Source organism: Gadus chalcogrammus, chromosome 23 (assembly GCF_026213295.1).
Source record: "Gadus chalcogrammus isolate NIFS_2021 chromosome 23, NIFS_Gcha_1.0, whole genome shotgun sequence".
NCBI classification, from domain to species: Eukaryota; Metazoa; Chordata; class Actinopteri; order Gadiformes; family Gadidae; genus Gadus; species Gadus chalcogrammus.
In genome coordinates, this window is record NC_079434.1 from 5,049,744 (window position 1) to 5,069,006 (window position 19,263).

At 44.1% G+C, this 19,263-nt stretch overlaps 3 protein-coding genes across 5 annotated transcripts; 2 read left to right on the top strand and 1 right to left on the bottom strand.

Moving 5' to 3' along the window:
* Positions 1–2,911: 2,911 nt before the first annotated feature.
* Positions 2,912–8,883, bottom strand: LOC130377535 (Golgi reassembly-stacking protein 1-like). 3 transcript variants are annotated; one of them, XM_056584692.1, is made up of 9 exons: positions 8,500–8,883; positions 7,916–7,996; positions 7,610–7,813; positions 7,304–7,390; positions 6,830–6,960; positions 6,104–6,235; positions 5,879–5,997; positions 5,081–5,254; positions 2,912–4,546 (listed from the first exon to the last, which is right to left on the bottom strand). In XM_056584692.1, the coding sequence occupies exons 1-9, from the start codon at positions 8,563–8,565 to the stop codon at positions 4,284–4,286; spliced, it is 1,257 nt and encodes a 418-aa protein (XP_056440667.1). In that variant the 5' UTR covers positions 8,566–8,883; the 3' UTR covers positions 2,912–4,283. The 3 variants fall into 3 exon arrangements, with proteins under 3 accessions (XP_056440667.1, XP_056440668.1, XP_056440666.1); XM_056584693.1 differs by having other exon boundaries at positions 2,912–4,507; positions 5,879–5,996; positions 6,100–6,235; XM_056584691.1 differs by having other exon boundaries at positions 5,879–5,996; positions 6,100–6,235; positions 8,500–8,882.
* Positions 8,884–9,402: 519 nt separating this feature from the next.
* LOC130377537 (actin, cytoplasmic 1-like) lies at positions 9,403–12,963 on the top strand. The gene is made up of 3 exons (XM_056584696.1): positions 9,403–9,485; positions 10,941–11,583; positions 12,119–12,963. The coding sequence occupies exons 2-3, from the start codon at positions 10,974–10,976 to the stop codon at positions 12,634–12,636; spliced, it is 1,128 nt and encodes a 375-aa protein (XP_056440671.1). The 5' UTR covers positions 9,403–9,485; positions 10,941–10,973; the 3' UTR covers positions 12,637–12,963.
* A 437-nt stretch (positions 12,964–13,400) lies between these two features.
* LOC130377538 (chymotrypsin-like elastase family member 2A) lies at positions 13,401–17,275 on the top strand. The gene is made up of 8 exons (XM_056584697.1): positions 13,401–13,475; positions 13,684–13,778; positions 14,099–14,205; positions 14,442–14,570; positions 14,888–15,027; positions 15,664–15,809; positions 16,799–16,948; positions 17,168–17,275. The coding sequence occupies exons 1-8, from the start codon at positions 13,442–13,444 to the stop codon at positions 17,180–17,182; spliced, it is 816 nt and encodes a 271-aa protein (XP_056440672.1). The 5' UTR covers positions 13,401–13,441; the 3' UTR covers positions 17,183–17,275.
* The last annotated feature ends 1,988 nt before the right edge of the window (positions 17,276–19,263 follow it).

Consider the following 19,263-nt stretch of genomic DNA (forward strand, 5'->3'; position numbering starts at 1 on the left):
CCTCACCTCTTCTCCTTGCCTTTTAGGGACAGTAAGCCAGGGAAGCCGCAAGGCTTGCAGAACTACTCGGCTATTGCACGTAGAATAACGTCAGGAGAGTCTAGTTCATGGGTGTTTGACTCCCGGGCGACATGAGGTCAAACCCCTCCGTTTACCTGAAGGCTAAATGTCCTCAATTCCCCGTAGGTCACTGTGGATAATAAAGTGTCTGCTCAATTATAAAATTGTACAATAGATAGTAAAAATAGATACTAGAATAGCAAATATATCCATCTTCAAAGAGATGTCTCAAGAACATGACTGAAAGGGTGAAAGATGATTGAACTGTGCTCCGTGGTGTTTCCGAGCAGAAAGGAAGCACCACGTGTTTCCTCTGACTGGGGGGAAGACAGGAAAGAATCAGGGGGATGAATGAGAGCTGGAGGGGCCGTGTTGTGTGAGTGAGTTGTGTAGTTCCTCTTCATGGGCGGGGCTGCTAACCCACACAGCCCATCGATGCAGATGATCCAAAGGTACACAACAACACAACAACGGAAGGCAAACAAACGTAGATAAAGATGAATTCAAACAGGATATGCGAGGAGTGGTGCGTCTGTTATGTTCAACCCAGGGGCAGGATAGTGTCGTTGTTAGGGTGTTTGACTCTTTGGTGAAAGGCTGTTGGTTCAATGTCTGCAGCCTACCTGTAGACATCCTTGAACAAGACGCCCTAAACCTCTATCTGATCCTCCATGACATCCCCATTTGTTGAATGTTGAAATGATGCTTTGGATCAATGCAAGACACTTTAAGTAAATAAATAATGAGAATATGTTTCCTCACGTGCAGTGTGTGTGTGTGTGTGTGTGTGTGTGTGTGTGTGTGTGTGTGTGTGCTGTTTGTAACATTGTGCGTTTCAAACCTAAAGCCAGTGGGGCCGTAACACTGGAGCCGCATGGTGCAGTGGGACAACAATGACCCCAGAGCCATCCCGTTTGTGTGTCACGAGAAGCCTCCATCGTCCCCATTCACCCAGCGCCTCCCGGGGTAAATTGCTCACGTCGGTTGTGAGGGCTGTGACATAACGTGCACTGGGCACGTGCACATCGCCCGGGGGGGGTTCCCCACCCCTCCCCGACCTCGCCGTGTTACGAGCTGCGATGGGCTAGCATGGTGGGCAGGTCATTTTATCAATCAGCATTGGTTTCACTTCCCATCTGCCATCACACAAATCCTCACTCATGTCCTCCCCACTCTCCCGTTCTGCCTCTCTCGCTCTTTTCTAGCTTTCTCTATCTGTTTTGCACTCGATCGCTCTCACTCTTTTCTTGGTCTCTCTCTCGCTTCAACCTTCATCTCTCTCTCTCTCTCTCTCTCTGTGTGACACGCTGCAAAGGCATACTATATTGCATGGAGTGCACAGCGCGCTAATGCACATGCATTTTGCCTCCCACTGGCTGAAGACAAGCAGAGCTGACAAGTGGACTGAAAGCCACACCCACCCTAGGACAACAGAAAGAGAAAGAGAGTGAGAGCGAGAGCGAGAGAGAGAGAGACCTCCCCTGTCTCTTCCCTTCACCTCGCCTGGCCAACAGCTGCTGCTTCCTTTCCCTCCTGTGTTTTCCTTTTTTTCTCTCCTGTTTCTCTTCTCCCGCCTACAGCTCTGTCAGCTCTGCCTTCAAACCCGCACCCTGGTCCTCCCGAGGCAGCAGCGACGGCTGTCAGGGAGGAACAGGGGAGGTGTGTGGCCTGTTTGATGTCATCTAGAAAGCATCGCATGAAACAATGGCGTCGCCCACAAACGTTAAGGGTTTGTTGCAAAGGTGCCTCAGATAATTCGAAAAAGCATTCTTCTGATCTACGGAATGCAATGGATAGACAGTGGCAGCAAAGGAGGTCAACAGAACCTTAGTTCATCTCTGGAAATGATGAAGATGAAGAAGAAGAAGAAGAAGAAGAAGAAGAAGAAGAAGAAGAAGAAGAAGAAGAAGAAGAAATAATGGTTATATTACCAGTTCCCCTTCCTACCCACAGTCATGGTCCACAAGTCAATTGTACAATACGTATTTATACATGGGTTGAATTGTCTACTTTGCCAAAAACCTGCTGCACCATGAAACAGCTGCCATACATAAATGTCTCCCTACCATAGCCTGATATTTGGAACAGCTGTCAGGCAGATAAGGGCATCACTGTGTTGGTGTATGTGTGTGCATCTTGAGAAGACACGCCACAAACGGATTAAGACAGAAATGCACATCCCTCCCTCGACTTTCTCCCCTCCCTCCTCTCCCCATCTGAGGAGTACCCTTGTGAATAATTGAAGCGTGTGGGGGCTCTTCTGCTCTTCTCAAGGCATGAACCGCAACTGTTGTTGTCCTTATGATGTATGATGTACGCTACTGTCTGAGCCTCCCTATCCGTCATTCCCCCTCCTCCTCGAATATATTCATCAAGAAAATAGATTTTGACATCTATTTCCCAGCACTATACGTCCCCCACCCCCTCGCTGCCATGGATAAGTTTGGAAATGCCCGTTTCCGAGGGTTTTCCCAACCATAATGTAGGTCGATGGTTTTAAAAAGTGTCATCTCGTACAAATATATGTAGAGGGAATAAGCCTACGCCTACTAACGCACACCATATATTCTCATCTGAGAGGCTATGTCCACCTTTTATGCAGTCCAGTTACTATCTGAACGGACAAGGGATGTCTCAGTTGCTAAACAAGCAACCGAGGGTCAATAAACCGTGGTCAAGAACCAAACTTGATTCCGTTTGGAAGAGTCCTTTTTCTTTGGCGATTAGAAAGATATGCGGCAGGGCTCTGAAGAGGCTATGTGCTGCCCCCTGCTGGATGGAAGCTGCGCTCGCCTGGCGCACTCTCAAGGCATATATGACGACGTCATCACTTATCGTCATCATCGACGTCAGAAATAAGAAAATGTATGGTTGTTTGTGAATATTACAGATTGAAAGAATATTTTATTTAAATAATTTGACATTATTTGTTGTCTCCTGAAACGTTGTCCTAACATTTTGATGTATTAAGAGGATCACCCCATTGCATTGACTAGTCTATGGTCCACAGGACTCCTTATTCCTACCACCCAAAACGTCTCCATTTTCTTAAACTACAGAAAACGTTGCAGTCTATGTATACCTCAGTGCACACTAATGAAAATATTGAATTTTGTGTTCAAGAGATTTCAATGTTTATTCTGTAGGCCAATAGCAGGCTATAAAGACAAAGCAGTTTTGAGGAAAAATAACTGAATGCTGAATATAACCCGTAGTTCAACATACATTGCAGCACACAGGAGAAAATAGGTTTTTGAATAGTGATTTGAGTAACGCCTGAGATCACACGTCTTCATGACCAAATTTCTGATCAATAGACTCATCAATACAGACACCTATTGATACCTATAATTGTGTTCTATTGCTTTGACCTTTTTCAAGTCAAGTACCGGAGACAACTCTAATTAAAAGTAAAAACAGAAAAAAAAAATGCCATGGTAACCATCGCTTCCGATAACAAACGTATTTAGTGGACTTGAGAATGGTTGCACTTTAAACCACAATAAGAGCTCACCTATTTTTGAAAACAATTTTACTTCTCCAGTAGAATTCCCCTTTTTCTCTTATTTTACAATCACATAAACTTAACTACGAGTCATAGTTAAATGGAAGAATATAAACAGACAAATTATCCCAATGGTACATTGCTCTCATCAAAAGTGCAGAATGAACATAAAGATATGGCTACTGTATTTGTTATTACAGATAAAATAAAAACGCAAACTCTCCCGCCATCTTAATTTTCAGCAAAATAAACCCCATACATAAAACTTTATACTCACAAAACATAAAACTGATCGTGGATGTAACCATCCATTCCATAAACATACAATCATGTTTCCTTCAGTGATTAAATGGTGAAGATGGTGAAGGCACCAAATGCTTCATAAAAAGGTACCCAACTACGGAGGCTTGTTGGTGACAGTTAAAAAAGAATCAGTTCTGACCAGAAAAAGCAATACATTAATCCTTCAAGGTAACCCTTAGCATACATTCATTGTGAACTGAATCAACAGAACTTCAGACCATAAACCAACAAAACTTTTTTGTTTGAATGTGCAAGTTAGCATGCAGCAAAGGCAACTTCATATCAATAAAACCCTTGTTAATATAATAAAATAGTTTAGTTCCAGTGTTGCTAACGTTAGCATGTAGCTTTATGAGCCCAAGCGCTAAAGCCAGCTACTAAAGCCTTCTAATGCATAGTGGGTGAAAAAGTGCTCTTAACTCCCCAGCGGGCCTGGGTCCACTCGCTCAGAGCATGGCGTTTCTGCGTCTAAACTCTGAACGTCTGAAAGGCTGGTGTCACCCGCCGTCTCCTTGACGACATCGAGGCTGAAGAGGTCCTCCGTTGTCTGATCGCCGGAAACCACCAGGAGGTCTACGAGATCCCCCCCCGCCTCCTCCTCCACCTCCTCCATGACGACAGCCGAGTCCTCTTGGTTGTCTGGGGAGGAGGGCACTGTTTGACTACCTGTGGACATGTCTGGGGACAAGCAGCCACGTTCATCATCGACATCAGGGGCTGGCATTGGGCCTAATTAAACACAGTCGTTTTGGTGAGGTCATTAAACATGCACTTTTACCTAAAAGGGACTTATCTATATCTATATCTGAACAGTGAGTTCAGATATAGATGTATGACATCTACAAGATGATGTTCAATTAATATAGCATAATGGCTCGTTGTTATTTAAAAGAATTGTGTCGTTTTGTGCAATCCACCTTATTCTTCTAGTGTAATGTTTTCTTTTCCTTACTGTATGTTTGCACGATGCACACTGGGAGCATAAGCTGACCTTTTCTTTCCTCAGTTTCCCCCTGTTCATGGCCTTCTTTCGTAATAGTTGTGTATATGGGGGCACTGGCACGCTTTGCACAACCACTACATGTGTATTTATCTATTTTGTACCGCTTGTATACGAGGTGATCCGCGAGAGGTCTTGACGACCATGTAGTGGTCCCCCTAATGTCACTGCGACCCCTTCCTGCGGTCTCCTGGGGGACCACCTGTCCTTACCCAGGCTCAGATCCTCTCTGGAGTCGTCGCCGTAGTTGGCCAGCCTGGAGACGCCGCTCACGTCCATGGTGGAGATCATCTCAGACAGGTCGGGGGTGGCTGCCTCTGAGAGGTTGGAGCCGTCTGGCGTGCCCAGCGAGATGGAGTCCAGTCTGGGTAACCGCTTCTCCAGGCCTGATGGAAGGTAAGAATCATGGGTTGAGGATTGGGATGTGGTTCCCATCGCCATCTTTAAAACACTCCCAGAACTCTTAAAATGATTTGGGAACATTGTTTTGGGCGAATTGAGAACACACATCATTGTGTTATGTACACTCCATTCATGTTTTACTATACTAATGAACACCAAAACATATATCCTACCAACCCAGTTCGGATTTCAATAGCTTCCATTCTTAATGGTGACATATTATACCACCAGGTGTGAGTGTGATTAACGGCTAATCACACTCACACCTGGTGGTATTATATGTCAACATTAAGAATAGAAGCTATTGAAACACTACACTTGAATGCTTGCTATACCTCATTACTAACACTGTCTTAGTTTCTCTTATTATAACTTACTTTATTTTATTGCATTATTATTTATTATTGTGATTTATGCTGCACATCTTTTTACACATTTGTGTTTCTACTTATCTTTATTGACCTTATCTTGTATTGTTGCTGCGATGTGGCTGTTGAGGAACCAAGCCTTAAGAACCTTACTCTTGTGTACAATAGATGTAGTAAAAGTGATTCTGACTCTGCTTGTGACGGCGTGAGAGCGACGGTGACCGAGGAGGTGGTGTTCACCTAGCTGCGGGACCGCCGCTGTGTCTGACGCGGGGCCGGGCTCCCCGGCGGACCCCCCTCTCAGATCCACCCTGGTCTCCTGTTCCCCGGCATGGTGGTGTGCGGCAGCAGGAGGGCCCTGAGAGCAAACAACCACAGCCATGCCGTCACACACTGTACGCACCCCCTAGGTCGGGGGGAGCCCAGCGGGCCGGTCTGGGGGCCGCGGCGGGGCTACTTGCCTGTTGGTGTGTGGGCGTGTGGTCCTCTTCGGGCGCAGCACTCTGGTGGGACGTCCGGGAGCTCTGGGCGTCGGTCTGCTGATGCGGGTGAGTCGGGATCCTGTGCAAATAGCCGTAGCCGATGCCACACCCTAGGCTAATAGGGAAGCAAACCACAAAGAAAAAAATAGATTAGGAGCTTGCAGGGTTAGGTGCTTCAGATGCTTTATTAAGGCATTAATAAGCATTAGTTAATGCAGTAAGGACCATTTCTATATAGCTTTAGCATAAGGGATAGGGTTATGGTAAGGATAAGGATAAACCCAAACCCAATTTACTAAATAAACCTATAAAATTATATTAAACCATTTTAAATCATAAACACCATTACCTTAGTTAACAAGAATACCATCATTCAATGACAACGAGACCATTCGTCAACGGTTTATGGTTAATTAATAGCCATCAATGCATAAACTAATGTTAATTAATGTCAACAGATATATGTAAATGATGGATCAGGTAAGGGTTACCCATCATCTGGATGAGAGGACAATGGGGATCGAACCCAGTACCTTTGACTGGGATTCAAAATTCAAATCCATTGAAAACAATATTTTTCTTCTATCCTGACCCCTTGAAATACTGAAATGTTTCTGATTCCCGCCGCAATACAGTGATGGGGAAACCTCATGGATGAAATGAAAGGCTCTTTGTGAGTGTGTGTTTTAGGGGTGGGGTGGCGCCCTACCTCCCCTCCCCCCCCCAGGCTCCGTTGGGCGTGACCACCACCTCGCGACAGCGGTCACTCTGGGAGTTGTACACCAGCAGCTTCAGAGGCTTCCCCTCAGTAGCCTCGACCATGGAGAAGAAATCCTCAGACTTCCCCACACACACACACACACACACACACACACACACACACACACACACACACACACACACACACACACACACACACACACACACACACACACACACACACACACACACTTGTTTTTGTTGCTCTTTATTTCACCTTTTAAGACCGTGAAACAAAGGAATCGTATTTATAAAAATAACTGAACTGTATTAAAATCTTTCAATCGTACATCACATTAGATTTGAATGCGCACAAGTTTGGCCGATAACTTGTGCATCAAAACTCTTGTTCCTGTTTGCCTCAATTTGTAAAGTTGGCAGATAGATTAACATTTGATAGACGGATAAAGAAACAAATACCTACTTCCTGCAACACCTGGTCGGCTCCCACGATGTAGTCGTGAAAGGCCTGAAGGCCGGCCAAGGAGGCCGGAGAACGCTCCTCTACATCCTGAACGGGGGGGGGCAGAGACAGAGTCAGTAATGAGCAGGGATGAGGCAATCTGCTCAATCATGCCCAGAGGCAGACGGTAAACATTCAATCAAACTCAGTCCCTTTGGCTGGGGGTCAAAGACCACAACTTTCACAGGTCGTCAGCAGTAGGCGTTACTTCATGTTTCTGTCATTATAATATTAGGTCTGTTTTAAGGATGTCTTTGTGTGCCTTACCAAGATATGCCAGACGTTCTCGTTGGCCCCCTCAAAACTGCAGAAGCGCACACTGGCCCCCAGCAGACCCTGCCCCCCCCACATGTTGTTGGGAACCACCTCCAGCTCCCGCACCCTCTGGGTCTTCATGCTGTACAGCTCCAACTTGACTGGTTTCTCCACATTGGCTTTCAGAAGGTCTTTCAATAAGTCACTCTCTTTATTCTGGTGATATAAGGGACACAAATATAAATGAGTTTTTCAGTTTCTTAACAGGATCATTTTTCGACAGCAGAAACAATTTAGAATTGGATATGGTTTACTCACAAGACGGGTATTTCCTATCGAGAGAATAAAATCAAAAAAGGGATCCACTCCGGCCAAATGAGCAGGAGAGTTCTCTTGTACCTGAAATGCGAAACCAAAATATCACTGTTCAGTTGTTGAGTCTGTCGCCACCCTATGGTCACATTGGTCAGAGTAACGTAATACAGTCAGCAAAAAGGACTGCAACCGCAGAAGCTCATCTCATCGTGCTCATGGTTTGACCTGGAAGCGTTGGTTTTAGGACCATATATGCTATTGCGTACGATGAAGGCACGTCGTTTGTTTACATCGTGAGCCAATAGGTTGTCGATGGAGGAATATGAGCGTGTTACACGCTCGGCCCGGATATGAACTGAGGGCCACCTCATCACGTTACTCAAACTACGTGAAAGGAGTCCAGACGAATCACTACCATTAAACGATTCAAAAGGTCTACATTACAGGCTCGGTTACGTACATAAGTCTTAGGGACTTCTACGACTTGGTACTAAACACTTTATTTTTCCAGGACACGTGACATGAATGATGGAAAAGCCTTGGCTCGGTGACTTCCTACCGGATGAAATAAACGCAACACAACGTACCCCGTGTACATGGTATCCACTATTACTGCCCCCGTCCGACAGAAAGGAACTCTGTGTCAACCCCATAGCAAACAAACACTGCGCTAAACCTTACGACCTGTGTGTTACGGAGAGAGGATGTAGGGCCATTACTGGCCAGACTGGGATAGACTGGGGCTAATGGTGGCTATCAGCTACAAGCGGACTGACAGGAGGAAACCACGTAGAGACCAAACTAATAAATAAAGATGACCGATACCTCGAGTTTTTGCCCAGCGATACAAATAAACACACGTAGTTACACGTGTTAACAAAAATACAATCACATTTAATTGCGATGAAATATTATCCAGTCAAATTTATAATAAACGACGACGAAACCTGACTCAATCGACCACTCCACGTTTGATTATCTGTCCTGAACAGGTGCATTACCACTACTTTATTTGCAATTTTATTATATTATTTACTATCGTCACATTTTTTCGGCCAATATAACACAATATGTGGCATTCTTTAGTAACTAAATTGTATAAATAAAAACTTTTTGGGGCTCTGCCACTATCGAGTAGGTGCCATAACATTTTGGGGGGAGAAACTAACAATACTCTGCAAAGGTAAACACCTAGTAAGTTAGTGCCAAAAGAGACCAACGACTTTGAACATTCATTTTACATATGACTCACTCGAAAAAAGCTGTTAACAATAGTGTGAGTGATGGGTTTGGTATGGCACACAAGACACATTGGTTCAATAAGGCCTTGTCTAGAGAGACAAAAGCATCAAGTGCTGCCAAGACTAATGTGTCTTGACCCAGTTAAACAGTAAGGTCTCAAAATAACCACTTTTTAAATGGACTTCAACATATTTTAGGACAATATATCTTATGGCTGGAACCCCTACGCATAATCAGAAGTTGGTATCTCCCAATTACTACAGATATAATCAGCTGTCTTGACTCCTGCTCATAAGCGTTTTGCCAGAGGACCAAGCCTGCGTAGAGCTAAGTATGATAGTTTCTGAAATATCAGTATGAAATATACGGAGCCCCTCTGGTGACATATGGGAAAAAAATATATATCTGTTTGCCCGACTTAGTGATCTGTTTGCATGACTTGATAATCTGTGGCCACAATTTAATAAATTGCGGGAACGAGATAATTAATTTGTGGCCACAGTTTAATAATTTGTGGGAACAAGATAATTAATTTGTGGCCACAGTTTAATAATTTGTGGGAACAAGATAATTAATTTGTGGCCACAGTTTAATAATTTGAAGGAACAAGATAATTATTTTGTGGCCACTGTTCAATAATTCGAGTGTGGCTGTGTTGTCTATTGTCGCAGCAGGGGTTAGACGCATGTCGGCTATGGACAAGATATAAGAGATATCGTTCTATTTTAACCTCGGAATGAATTACAATGACATGCTAAAGTCACTTGCTGTTAGGCAAGGAGTTATTATAAGTAAGAGGCACTTAATTAGGCTGCTAAAAATGCACGGGTACAGCCGAAGACAATATGATGACCTCGGTGACGAGATAGACTTTATCATGCAACAGCTGAAGGGAAATGGAAACCTGCATGGATACAGATGGATGTACAGCAAATGCATGAAATTATTAATTATCATTTGGCATCCTTGCAAATGATAATTATATCTGGCATACCGATTCATATGATAAATGAAAACCATATGGAATCTGCATCAATGGTTGCATAGACAGCTTTTCCCGTAAAATAATTTGGCTTAAAGCGGCATACACCAGCAGTGATCCACATGTCATTGGAGGCTACTTTATGGAGGCCTAGAGGAGTTCGGTGGCTTCTAAGGTCCGCCCCGACACCTGGTGCTGGTGTAGCTGTCAAAACGAGGTCCATCCTCTATCACGTCACCGAGGTCATCATATTGTCTTCGGCTGTACCCGTGCATTTTTAGCAGCCTAATTAAGTGCCTCTTACTTATTATGACCCCTTGCCTAACAGCAAGTGACTTTAGAATGTTATTGTAATTCATTCCGAGGTTAAAATGGAACGACATGCGTCTAACCCATGCTGCAACAATAGACAACCAAAACATAAAACACAACATAAGTATCTCGTTCCCACGAATTATTAAACTGTGGCCACAAAATAATTATCTTGTTCCCACAAATTATTAAACTGTGGCCACAAATTAGTTATCTCGTTCCCTTAATTTATTAAATTGTGGCCACAGATTATCAAGTCATGCAAACAGATCACTAAGTCGGGCAAACAGATATATATTTTTCCCCCAGATGTCACCAGAGGGGCTCCGTAGAAATAGGTGCCTTTTATCAAACTACAATATGTATTGTCAATGTTTAAATCATGTAACAAAGGCAACAGTTTTGCCTTACTTTGAAAGATTTACCTGGCAGAATCACAGTGGTTTCTTGTTGCTTGTATTGCACTAACCTGTTGTAAACCATCTTCCTAAGCCACCAAGCCTATTCCCTCAACTCAACATAGAAATGGAGGAAAATATCGTAGCCCTGGTTGTTGACAATGGCTCTGGAATGTGCAAAGCTGGATTCGCTGGTGACGATGCGCCCCGTGCTGTGTTCCCCTCCATCGTGGGCCGTCCCAGACATCAGGGTGTGATGGTCGGCATGGGCCAGAAGGACAGCTACGTTGGCGACGAGGCCCAGAGCAAGAGGGGCATCTTGACACTCAAGTATCCCATCGAGCACGGCATCGTCACCAACTGGGACGACATGGAGAAGATCTGGCACCACACGTTCTACAACGAGCTGCGTGTGGCCCCGGAGGAGCAACCCGTCCTGCTCACAGAGGCCCCCCTCAACCCCAAAGCCAACCGGGAGAAGATGACCCAGATCATGTTTGAGACCTTCAACGCCCCTTGCATGTACGTGGCCATCCAGGCAGTTTTGTCGCTTTACGCCTCCGGTCGAACCACCGGTATCGTCATGGACTCCGGGGATGGAGTAACTCACACGGTGCCCATCTACGAAGGCTACGCCCTGCCCCACGCCATCCTCAGGCTGGACCTGGCCGGACGGGACCTCACAGACTACCTCATGAAGATTCTGACGGAGCGAGGCTACAGCTTCACCACCACAGGTAGGGCGTCCAAACCATACTATGGTCGAGTATGGTTTGGTAATGGTCGACTATACAGTCAGACTGTAATGTAGCTACTGTGACGGCCCTCTCTAAATGTTGTTACCTGATGATTGTAGAGACTAGTAAGTGGAACTGGGGGCGTACGTTGTGTGGTTCAGCTGAGCAGGCTATCCCTGCAGTCTAAAGGTTCTGCCACATTAGTCTTGTCTCTATTCTCCACAAGCAGACCCGTTACTATGTGGCTTCTTCTGTTTGCATCCACACTCATGCAACGCTCGACTATGGATTAGAGATACACATCATAGGATTTTCTGGTAATCTGCTCTTGTTAAATTAAGTTTATTTAATTCATTCAGTTCTTTCTGTTATTTGAGCCTGGTTTCAGCATTACAAAGTTTCTCCTTAACAATCTAATAACTCAGTTCACTGTACAACAATTTGTAGATTCATAAACAACCAAACTAGTATGGAAAATGTCCTCCAGCCAGGGAATGGTCTGCTGGGTAATCCTGTGCTTCTATCCCGGCCACAGCGGAGCGTGAGATCGTGCGTGACGTCAAGGAGAAGCTGTGCTTTGTGGCCCTGGACTTTGAGATTGAGATGAACACCTTCGCCACCTCCTCTTCCCTGGAGAAGAGCTACGAGCTTCCCGACGGCCAGGTCATCACCATTGGCAACGAGCGCTTCCGTTGTCCCGAGGCCCTCTTCCAGCCCTCCTACCTGGGCATGGAGTCCTCCGGTATCCACGAGACCACCTTCAACGGCATCATGAAGTGCGACGTGGACATCCGAAAGGACCTCTACGCCAACACCGTGCTGTCCGGCGGCACCACCATGTTCCACGGTATCGCCGACCGCATGCAGAAGGAGATCACCTCCCTGGCCCCCAGCACCATGAAGATCAAGATCATCGCCCCCCCGGAGAGGAAGTACTCGGTGTGGATTGGCGGCTCCATCCTGGCCTCCCTCTCCACTTTCCAGATGATGTGGATCAGCAAGCAGGAGTATGACGAGTCTGGGCCCAGCATTGTACACAGGAAGTGCTTCTAAATGGACCAATTTCTTAATAAATGGCGTTGATGAAAAGATGGCATTTATATTTGTTAATTTATTTTGAAATATTTTTTGGGGGGGTTTTAGGGTAATGCGTTTGTAAACTTGGTTTTCCTTCTGGCTCTTGACTAAAATATTAACAATTGAATGGTGACTTTTAAAAAGCTGCAAGCACCATGCTGTAGCTGCACGTCATCCTTCCAACCTAAAGTCTTTACTGAAATCCATTATAATGGATAAGTCTATCCTTCCAAATACTTAGCAAAAAGTCTAAATGACAAGTCTTATTGTTTACACTACCGTTTTTCTTTATTAAATTTCTACATACCAAATAGTCGTTCATACTGCACAAATATTCCCGAGCGTCAAAGTGTGATTTCACAAGTTGTATGGAACATTTCTTTTTTTTAATCACTTATTTGCTAAAAACCTGACCTTGGTCTCGACCCAACACATCTGTTAATTCCCAGCAGAAAGATTATATGTTACCATGACATTTCTAAAAACCTGCCAAAGTAACTTGACATCAGATTAAATGAAACATTAAAATATAAACTAAGTATATTTGGTAACCCGTTAGTTGAACTCAACCATTAACGAGCTATGTCCTGCATTAGACTAATTTCAAAAATAGTTTCCTTGTTGGATGTGTTTTGGGGGAGGGCTGAACAAGTAAAACATCCATTTTATTTGCATGTGCCAGCTACTGAAATGCTGTCGGCCTTCATGATTGGTTAGGTTATGCTATCGGACAGTCTTATAAAAGGGACACGGCATCACCCCCTGATCACTTTCTACCACGATGATGCGACTTGTGGTCCTGGTTGCTCTCATTGGTAGGCTCACAGGTTAATCCTTCCTCTTTAGTGTTATATTTAATGCCTATTAATGTTTCTATTTTTTTTTAAAGTCTGTTAGAGCCGACCCTTTAATCTAAAGCGAGATTTTGTGAATTTATTCTGCATGTCATTGAGCAATCTGAGGCCTCTTGCTTAATCTCCTAAATTGTATTGCCTTGAATCAAATTGAATCCACTGTGTACAGGGTTGACGTTTGCCAAGGTGCCGTTCGACCCCAACGCGCACAATGAGCGGGTCATCGGCGGCTATGATGCACCGCCAAACTACTGGAAATGGCAGGTAAGGAGAGTAGTCCCAGCACTCAGGTAAAGAGAGTAGTCCCAGCACTCGGGTAAAGAGAGTAGTCCCAGCACTCAGGTCCTCTGGGTATGTGTTGAGGCATGCGTGTTGTGTAATTTGGGCAGATTAAAAATTTCAAATTTATCTACCACCAAGTGACCTGTTTATTGTTTACCTATACTTGGGTTTTGTACGGGCAACCTACATTTGAATAAGTCTTGTGATTGTGTGTTATCTCCAATGGACAGTTTCATGAATTTAGTGTGCCAGAAGTATCAGCATGACACAATGACCACACATGCCCTTGTCTCTCCTGCCAGATTTCTCTCCAGGAGAACATCTATGATGACGGCTACCACTACCACATCTGTGGAGGCTCTCTCATCGGCGCCTCATACGTCGTGACCGCGGCTCATTGCATTTCAAGGTGAGGCTCATGTTTTAGAAAAACTGCTATATGACTGATAAAACATCCTTTGTGCATGCATTGTGTTTTTGAAGAGTTCGTATTATACCAAGTGATCTTAGGTTTCTTACTTTGTGCTATATTATATCATAAAATGGATGAATAATATCAATCTTCCTTCACTTTTTAGTTTTTACGAGATTCACCTTTGCTTTGTTATGTCTCGGTTTGGTTTGGTCTTTCCTGGTATGAACCAGCCTGGACGCCACTCTGTACCGTGTGGTCGCTGGAGAACATAACATCTACGAGTACGGCGGCACGGAGCAGATCATTGGGGTGGAGCGAATCACGGTGCATCCCGACTGGAACCAAGACCTGGCCAAGGGGTGAAACCAAACAACGCTTTAGTCACGAACTAACAAATTATCAGACCATGTTCAATTCATTCACAAATTATGCCTCATACTAATAAAGGTTGTGGTGTGTCTGCTATGATAATATTCATCATACTCAGATTCTCATAATTCTCATACTAGTGTCTGTTGGACCTATTTAGCACTGAAACCACAATAAACACCACACAACCAAAACAAAACCAAAACACACACACTCACGTTTGGTCTCCCACAGAAGATCCTTTAGAATTTGAAGATGGATGGAAAGTCAGAATTTTGCTGGGTTTTGCTTTTTGCCCCGGTGTTAGATACGATATCGCCCTGCTGAAGCTGGCCACTCCGGCGTACAGCAGTGCCTCCGTGGAGCTGGTCAACCTGCCCTCTCCTCACCAGATGCTGCCTCACGGCTTCACCTGCTACATCACCGGCTGGGGGCTCATCCAATCCTGTACAAACACCGACGCACACACACGGACTCATGCACAGATGCACACGCAAGCTTATGCAGACACATGTAGTCAAAGTCCCATTCACATACGTACACGTATGCACACACAAGCTTATGCAAACGCACGCGCGCACACACACACACACACACACACACACACACACACACACACACACACACACACACACACACACACACACACACACACACACACACAGTCACATTTATATGCTCACACACACACACAAGCGTATTCAAACACATACACACCCACACTTATGCGCAAACTCACTCACTCACACACGTGCACGTGTACACACGTACGCATGCATCCACACCCACAATTTTCCTTTTCACACACTCAAAGTATCCTTTGAAATTATAGTCAGCGCATCGTTCACTGTGCCTTCACCTACAGTCCCAATGCTTGACCCTCTCATCCTTCACTGTGCCTTCACCTACAGTCCCAATGCTTGACCCTCTCATCCTTCACTGTGCCTTCACCTACAGTCCCAATGCTTGACCCTCTCATCCTTCACCGTGCCTTCACCTACAGTCCCAATGCTTGACCCTCTCATCCTTCACTGTGCCTTCACCTACAGTCCCAATGCTTGACCCTCTCATCCTTGTCCCCAGTTCCCTCAGCTGCCCCAGACGTGCTCCAGCAGTCTCCCATCCAGGTGGTGGAGCACTCTGTCTGCTCCACCTGGGAGTGGTGGGGCAGTAATGCCCTGAAGACCATGATCTGTGCTGGGGGGGATGGCGTCATCTCTGGGTGCCAGGTACTACCTGGGGAGGGAAGGCTCATGTCAAATCTAACTATAATCCCAGTGATTTATTGATCAAATGCACAACAAAGTCAATCTCGACCAGGGTGCAAAAAGAGGTTCTCGGGGGGGTCTGAGACCACTTGATTGACCACTTATGACCCCCTATGTAACAGCAACATTTATGGGGTCTCTGAAAAGATTTGTCCGATCCAATTGTCACTAATAATGTATTTTAAAATCCTACCATGTCCATTATTCATCATTCAAATTGCACACATGTATTCCCACGGAGCCAAGGAAGTGACGTAGGAGTATTTATTTTTTCTTCCCATGCCTTCTTTTATTGCCATTGAATACCCGGTTACTGGTAAGGACTTATTCCAGGGGTGGCAATGTTGCAAATGGTCGTCAATCCAAATGTTATAATTTAGACACAAATTATTATTTATCACACAACTCGCAGCGGGATTCCCCTTCTCGTGAAGTAGTTTCTGTTCCGAGTCCTTTCGAGGCAAAACATAGGATTTAACACCTTTTAAGTAAATTTATTTTAAGAAACGATGACAAAAAACCTTCGCGCTCGTAGCCTCACCATGTGCTCACTTAAATCCGCCCGCTGGCACCACCCAGCGGCCAGCTGAGGAGCTGCCACAGGTCTTTACTTCATTATACTGGAGCACTACGAATGGGGAGCACTAAGGGGGACACCCGATTGCCGGCAGGTATTACAGACACTTTTCTGGAGCATTACATTATAGAATAAGGCAAGTGGTGGACTAAGTTTCCTACATTTTTTAAAATAAATAAATTTATAATGCATATGGATGATCAACTTCAATAACAGCATTAATTCTGAGTTGGTCACTGGATACGTATACTGTGATTTGGAGATTGTGAGGAATTCAAATGTTGACTGTAGTAAGATCTCGGTCTAATGGGACTTTTTCCAAACCTCTATCTGTACCTTGTGTTGATATGTACATATTATATGGCCTGATCAGGGGGACTCTGGCGGCCCTCTGAACTGCGAAATAGACGGGGTATGGAGGCTCCACGGTGTGGTCAGCTACGGCCCGGCTGGAGAGTGCAATCAGTACTCCAAACCCACCGTCTTCACCCGCGTCTCCTCCTACCTGGACTGGATAAATTCAGTAAGCTGATTGGATGGCTGATTCATTCAATGTCAATATCAATGTCAAAATCTGTTCACGTATGTTTTTATTTCACAGCTAAACAAAAAAAAAATATATTGTTTGTTTAGCTGTGAAATAAAAACATATATTGCTGTGTTCTGTTCAGCATTGTGCACCAGTGTACTTTTCCACATTTCTTTCATTTAATACCCATGTTCTATTTTTTTTTTTGTACAGGTTATGAACAACTAGACATACTTCACGTGTATATAGGCCTACACAGTGATTGCTGAGACTGAAAGAGACATGTTTCTCTTTCTGCTGCAGATTGATTGAAATAAATAATCCAGAGCTTTACTTGCTGTTTTTATTTGAACCACTGGGGGGTAGCGTTGTTGCAAATTGAAATTAAACAGAACAGTGTCCTTTTGTAGCACGGCTACATTCCTGGCATTCCTAAAGCCGCTCTACATTCTTTCCGGATTATCAGTATTTACTGTGGTAAAGTGGACGTGTCAGTTTCACTTAATTTCATTTGTATCATAACACAAGTTAATATAAACGACTGGCTGTGAAGACACATTTAGTATAGCAACAGTACATGTCTACATACGAGTGTATCTTACTCAGCAGTCTGCCCAACATGTTATAAATGTTTTAAGTGTGGTTGCAGGGCAAACGCACCATTGATATCATGTGTGTCTCAACAGTTGTCAAGGTATTGACCGCGAACCCAAGGCCAACTGTTATGTCTCAGTGCGGTACATTGTGGTTGTATTTTTACTTTTAAAATTACATTTATCAAAATGTGTGTTTTTCAGACTCAGCAAATCCACGTAGGAATACATGCAAACATTGGTGACTAAATCAGCATATTTGACATTATATGCAGAGGGAGGGAGTACAGGGGTCAGAGGACAAAGTATTTGGCAACAACTTGAACCCCAGACGAATAAGTTGTACAACTTCGTCGCTATGGGGCAAAACAATCGAGAAGGGTCCAGCTGCAGGTTTGGGCGTTTCCGTCATGACACAAGAACGCCCTTTAGGCGTTCCTGGTAGCGTTTCATCGACCAATCACAAGGTTTTTCGAAAGGCATACTGGGTTTCGCAAGGCACACTGCGAAGCACAGTCGCAAGGCATACTATGCTTTCCTTCCTTAATGGCAATTTTACCTCTCTCATTAGATTTAGCAATCATGGAGCCCCCACTTGGCTAACGTTAGTTCTATGCTACCCGTACTTGAAACTGCTGTTTGAGAAAATCTAACTAGCGTATGTTTCGGATGTTGACAGCCATGCGAAGAAGAAGGGGTTCGGTGTTGACGGTGAAAGTTAGGCCGGTTTATAGCAGAGTTTCCGTTTTCGGTTATTACCGGTCAATGACCGGAAAAAAAGGACAGACAATTCTAAATGTCCCAGGTCAGAATGACCAGTGGCGACTGGTCAGAATGACCAGTAGCGACTGGTCATTAGGGGCAATTCGCTACTCTCACAAGAAAAAAACAAAAGAAAATGAAAATGAAAAAAAGGAAATATATAAAAAATAGAATATATATATTTTTTATATATATATATTTTTTTTTAAATAATCTCCCCAGAAAGTACTTTAAAATAATAATTAAAATAATTTAGTCGACCCTGGCTTGCTTCTTCCGTCTGAGTCAGTTTCCTGCCATAATTCAAACCTGAAAAAAAAAGTTTCAAAGGCTTGTAAGTCTGGGTTTGAAAACTCAACACCTTATAAAAAAGGTTTTGCAACACTGAAAAAATAAATTATAACCTGAAAAAAATTCAAACAAAAATTCAAACATCTGTAAACATGATTGTGTTCTATTTTATCTTCATCATTTTCACCAACACATTTTCAAAGTTCAAACAATTTCACCAGCGCATTTGCAGAGTTTCAAATCTGGCACTGTTCTAACAGTGTATTTCATTGTTTCCCGGTTTTGAAACCTTGTAAATGGGATTCTGCAAACAGGTGTTCATACATTGAGAAATAAGTTTTGAAAGGCTGAATATTTAGTTTTAAAAACTTGTAAAGGTGTACGTTTACGCCATTGCAACGTATTTTTTCAGAACTGACTTTTCAGCACTGACTTTTCAGAGATTTGACCACACAGGCGCAAGGTTTGAGTCACGTGAATATTGGCAGTGTTCTGTCGCACACTCGTTTTGAAACTCCTGACAGTCAAATCTGAAGAAAAAAAAAACGTTCCTGGGGGCGGGACCATTTAGCTCCTAACCTATTGGTTGCTCTCGGCTGTCGTACATTCCAATCACGTGTGCCGTTCACCGGGCTGTGCATGATTGACAGTGCTCTGCCGATG

Coding starts and splice junctions, on each gene's coding strand:
- LOC130377535 (XM_056584691.1), bottom strand. CDS start 8,565: ATGGGGTTGACACAGAGTTCCTTTCTGTCGGACGGGGGCAGTAATAGT. Junction 6,961..7,303: donor CCGACCAGGTGTTGCAGGAA/GTAGGTATTTGT, acceptor TGTGTGGGGAAG/TCTGAGGATTTCTTCTCCAT. Junction 5,255..5,878: donor AGCGGCGGTCCCGCAGCTAG/GTGAACACCACC, acceptor ACCTTCCATCAG/GCCTGGAGAAGCGGTTACCC.
- LOC130377537 (XM_056584696.1), top strand. CDS start 10,974: ATGGAGGAAAATATCGTAGCCCTGGTTGTTGACAATGGCTCTGGAATG. Junction 11,584..12,118: donor CTACAGCTTCACCACCACAG/GTAGGGCGTCCA, acceptor TCCCGGCCACAG/CGGAGCGTGAGATCGTGCGT.
- LOC130377538 (XM_056584697.1), top strand. CDS start 13,442: ATGATGCGACTTGTGGTCCTGGTTGCTCTCATTG. Junction 14,206..14,441: donor GCGGCTCATTGCATTTCAAG/GTGAGGCTCATG, acceptor GGTATGAACCAG/CCTGGACGCCACTCTGTACC. Junction 15,810..16,798: donor GCGTCATCTCTGGGTGCCAG/GTACTACCTGGG, acceptor TGGCCTGATCAG/GGGGACTCTGGCGGCCCTCT.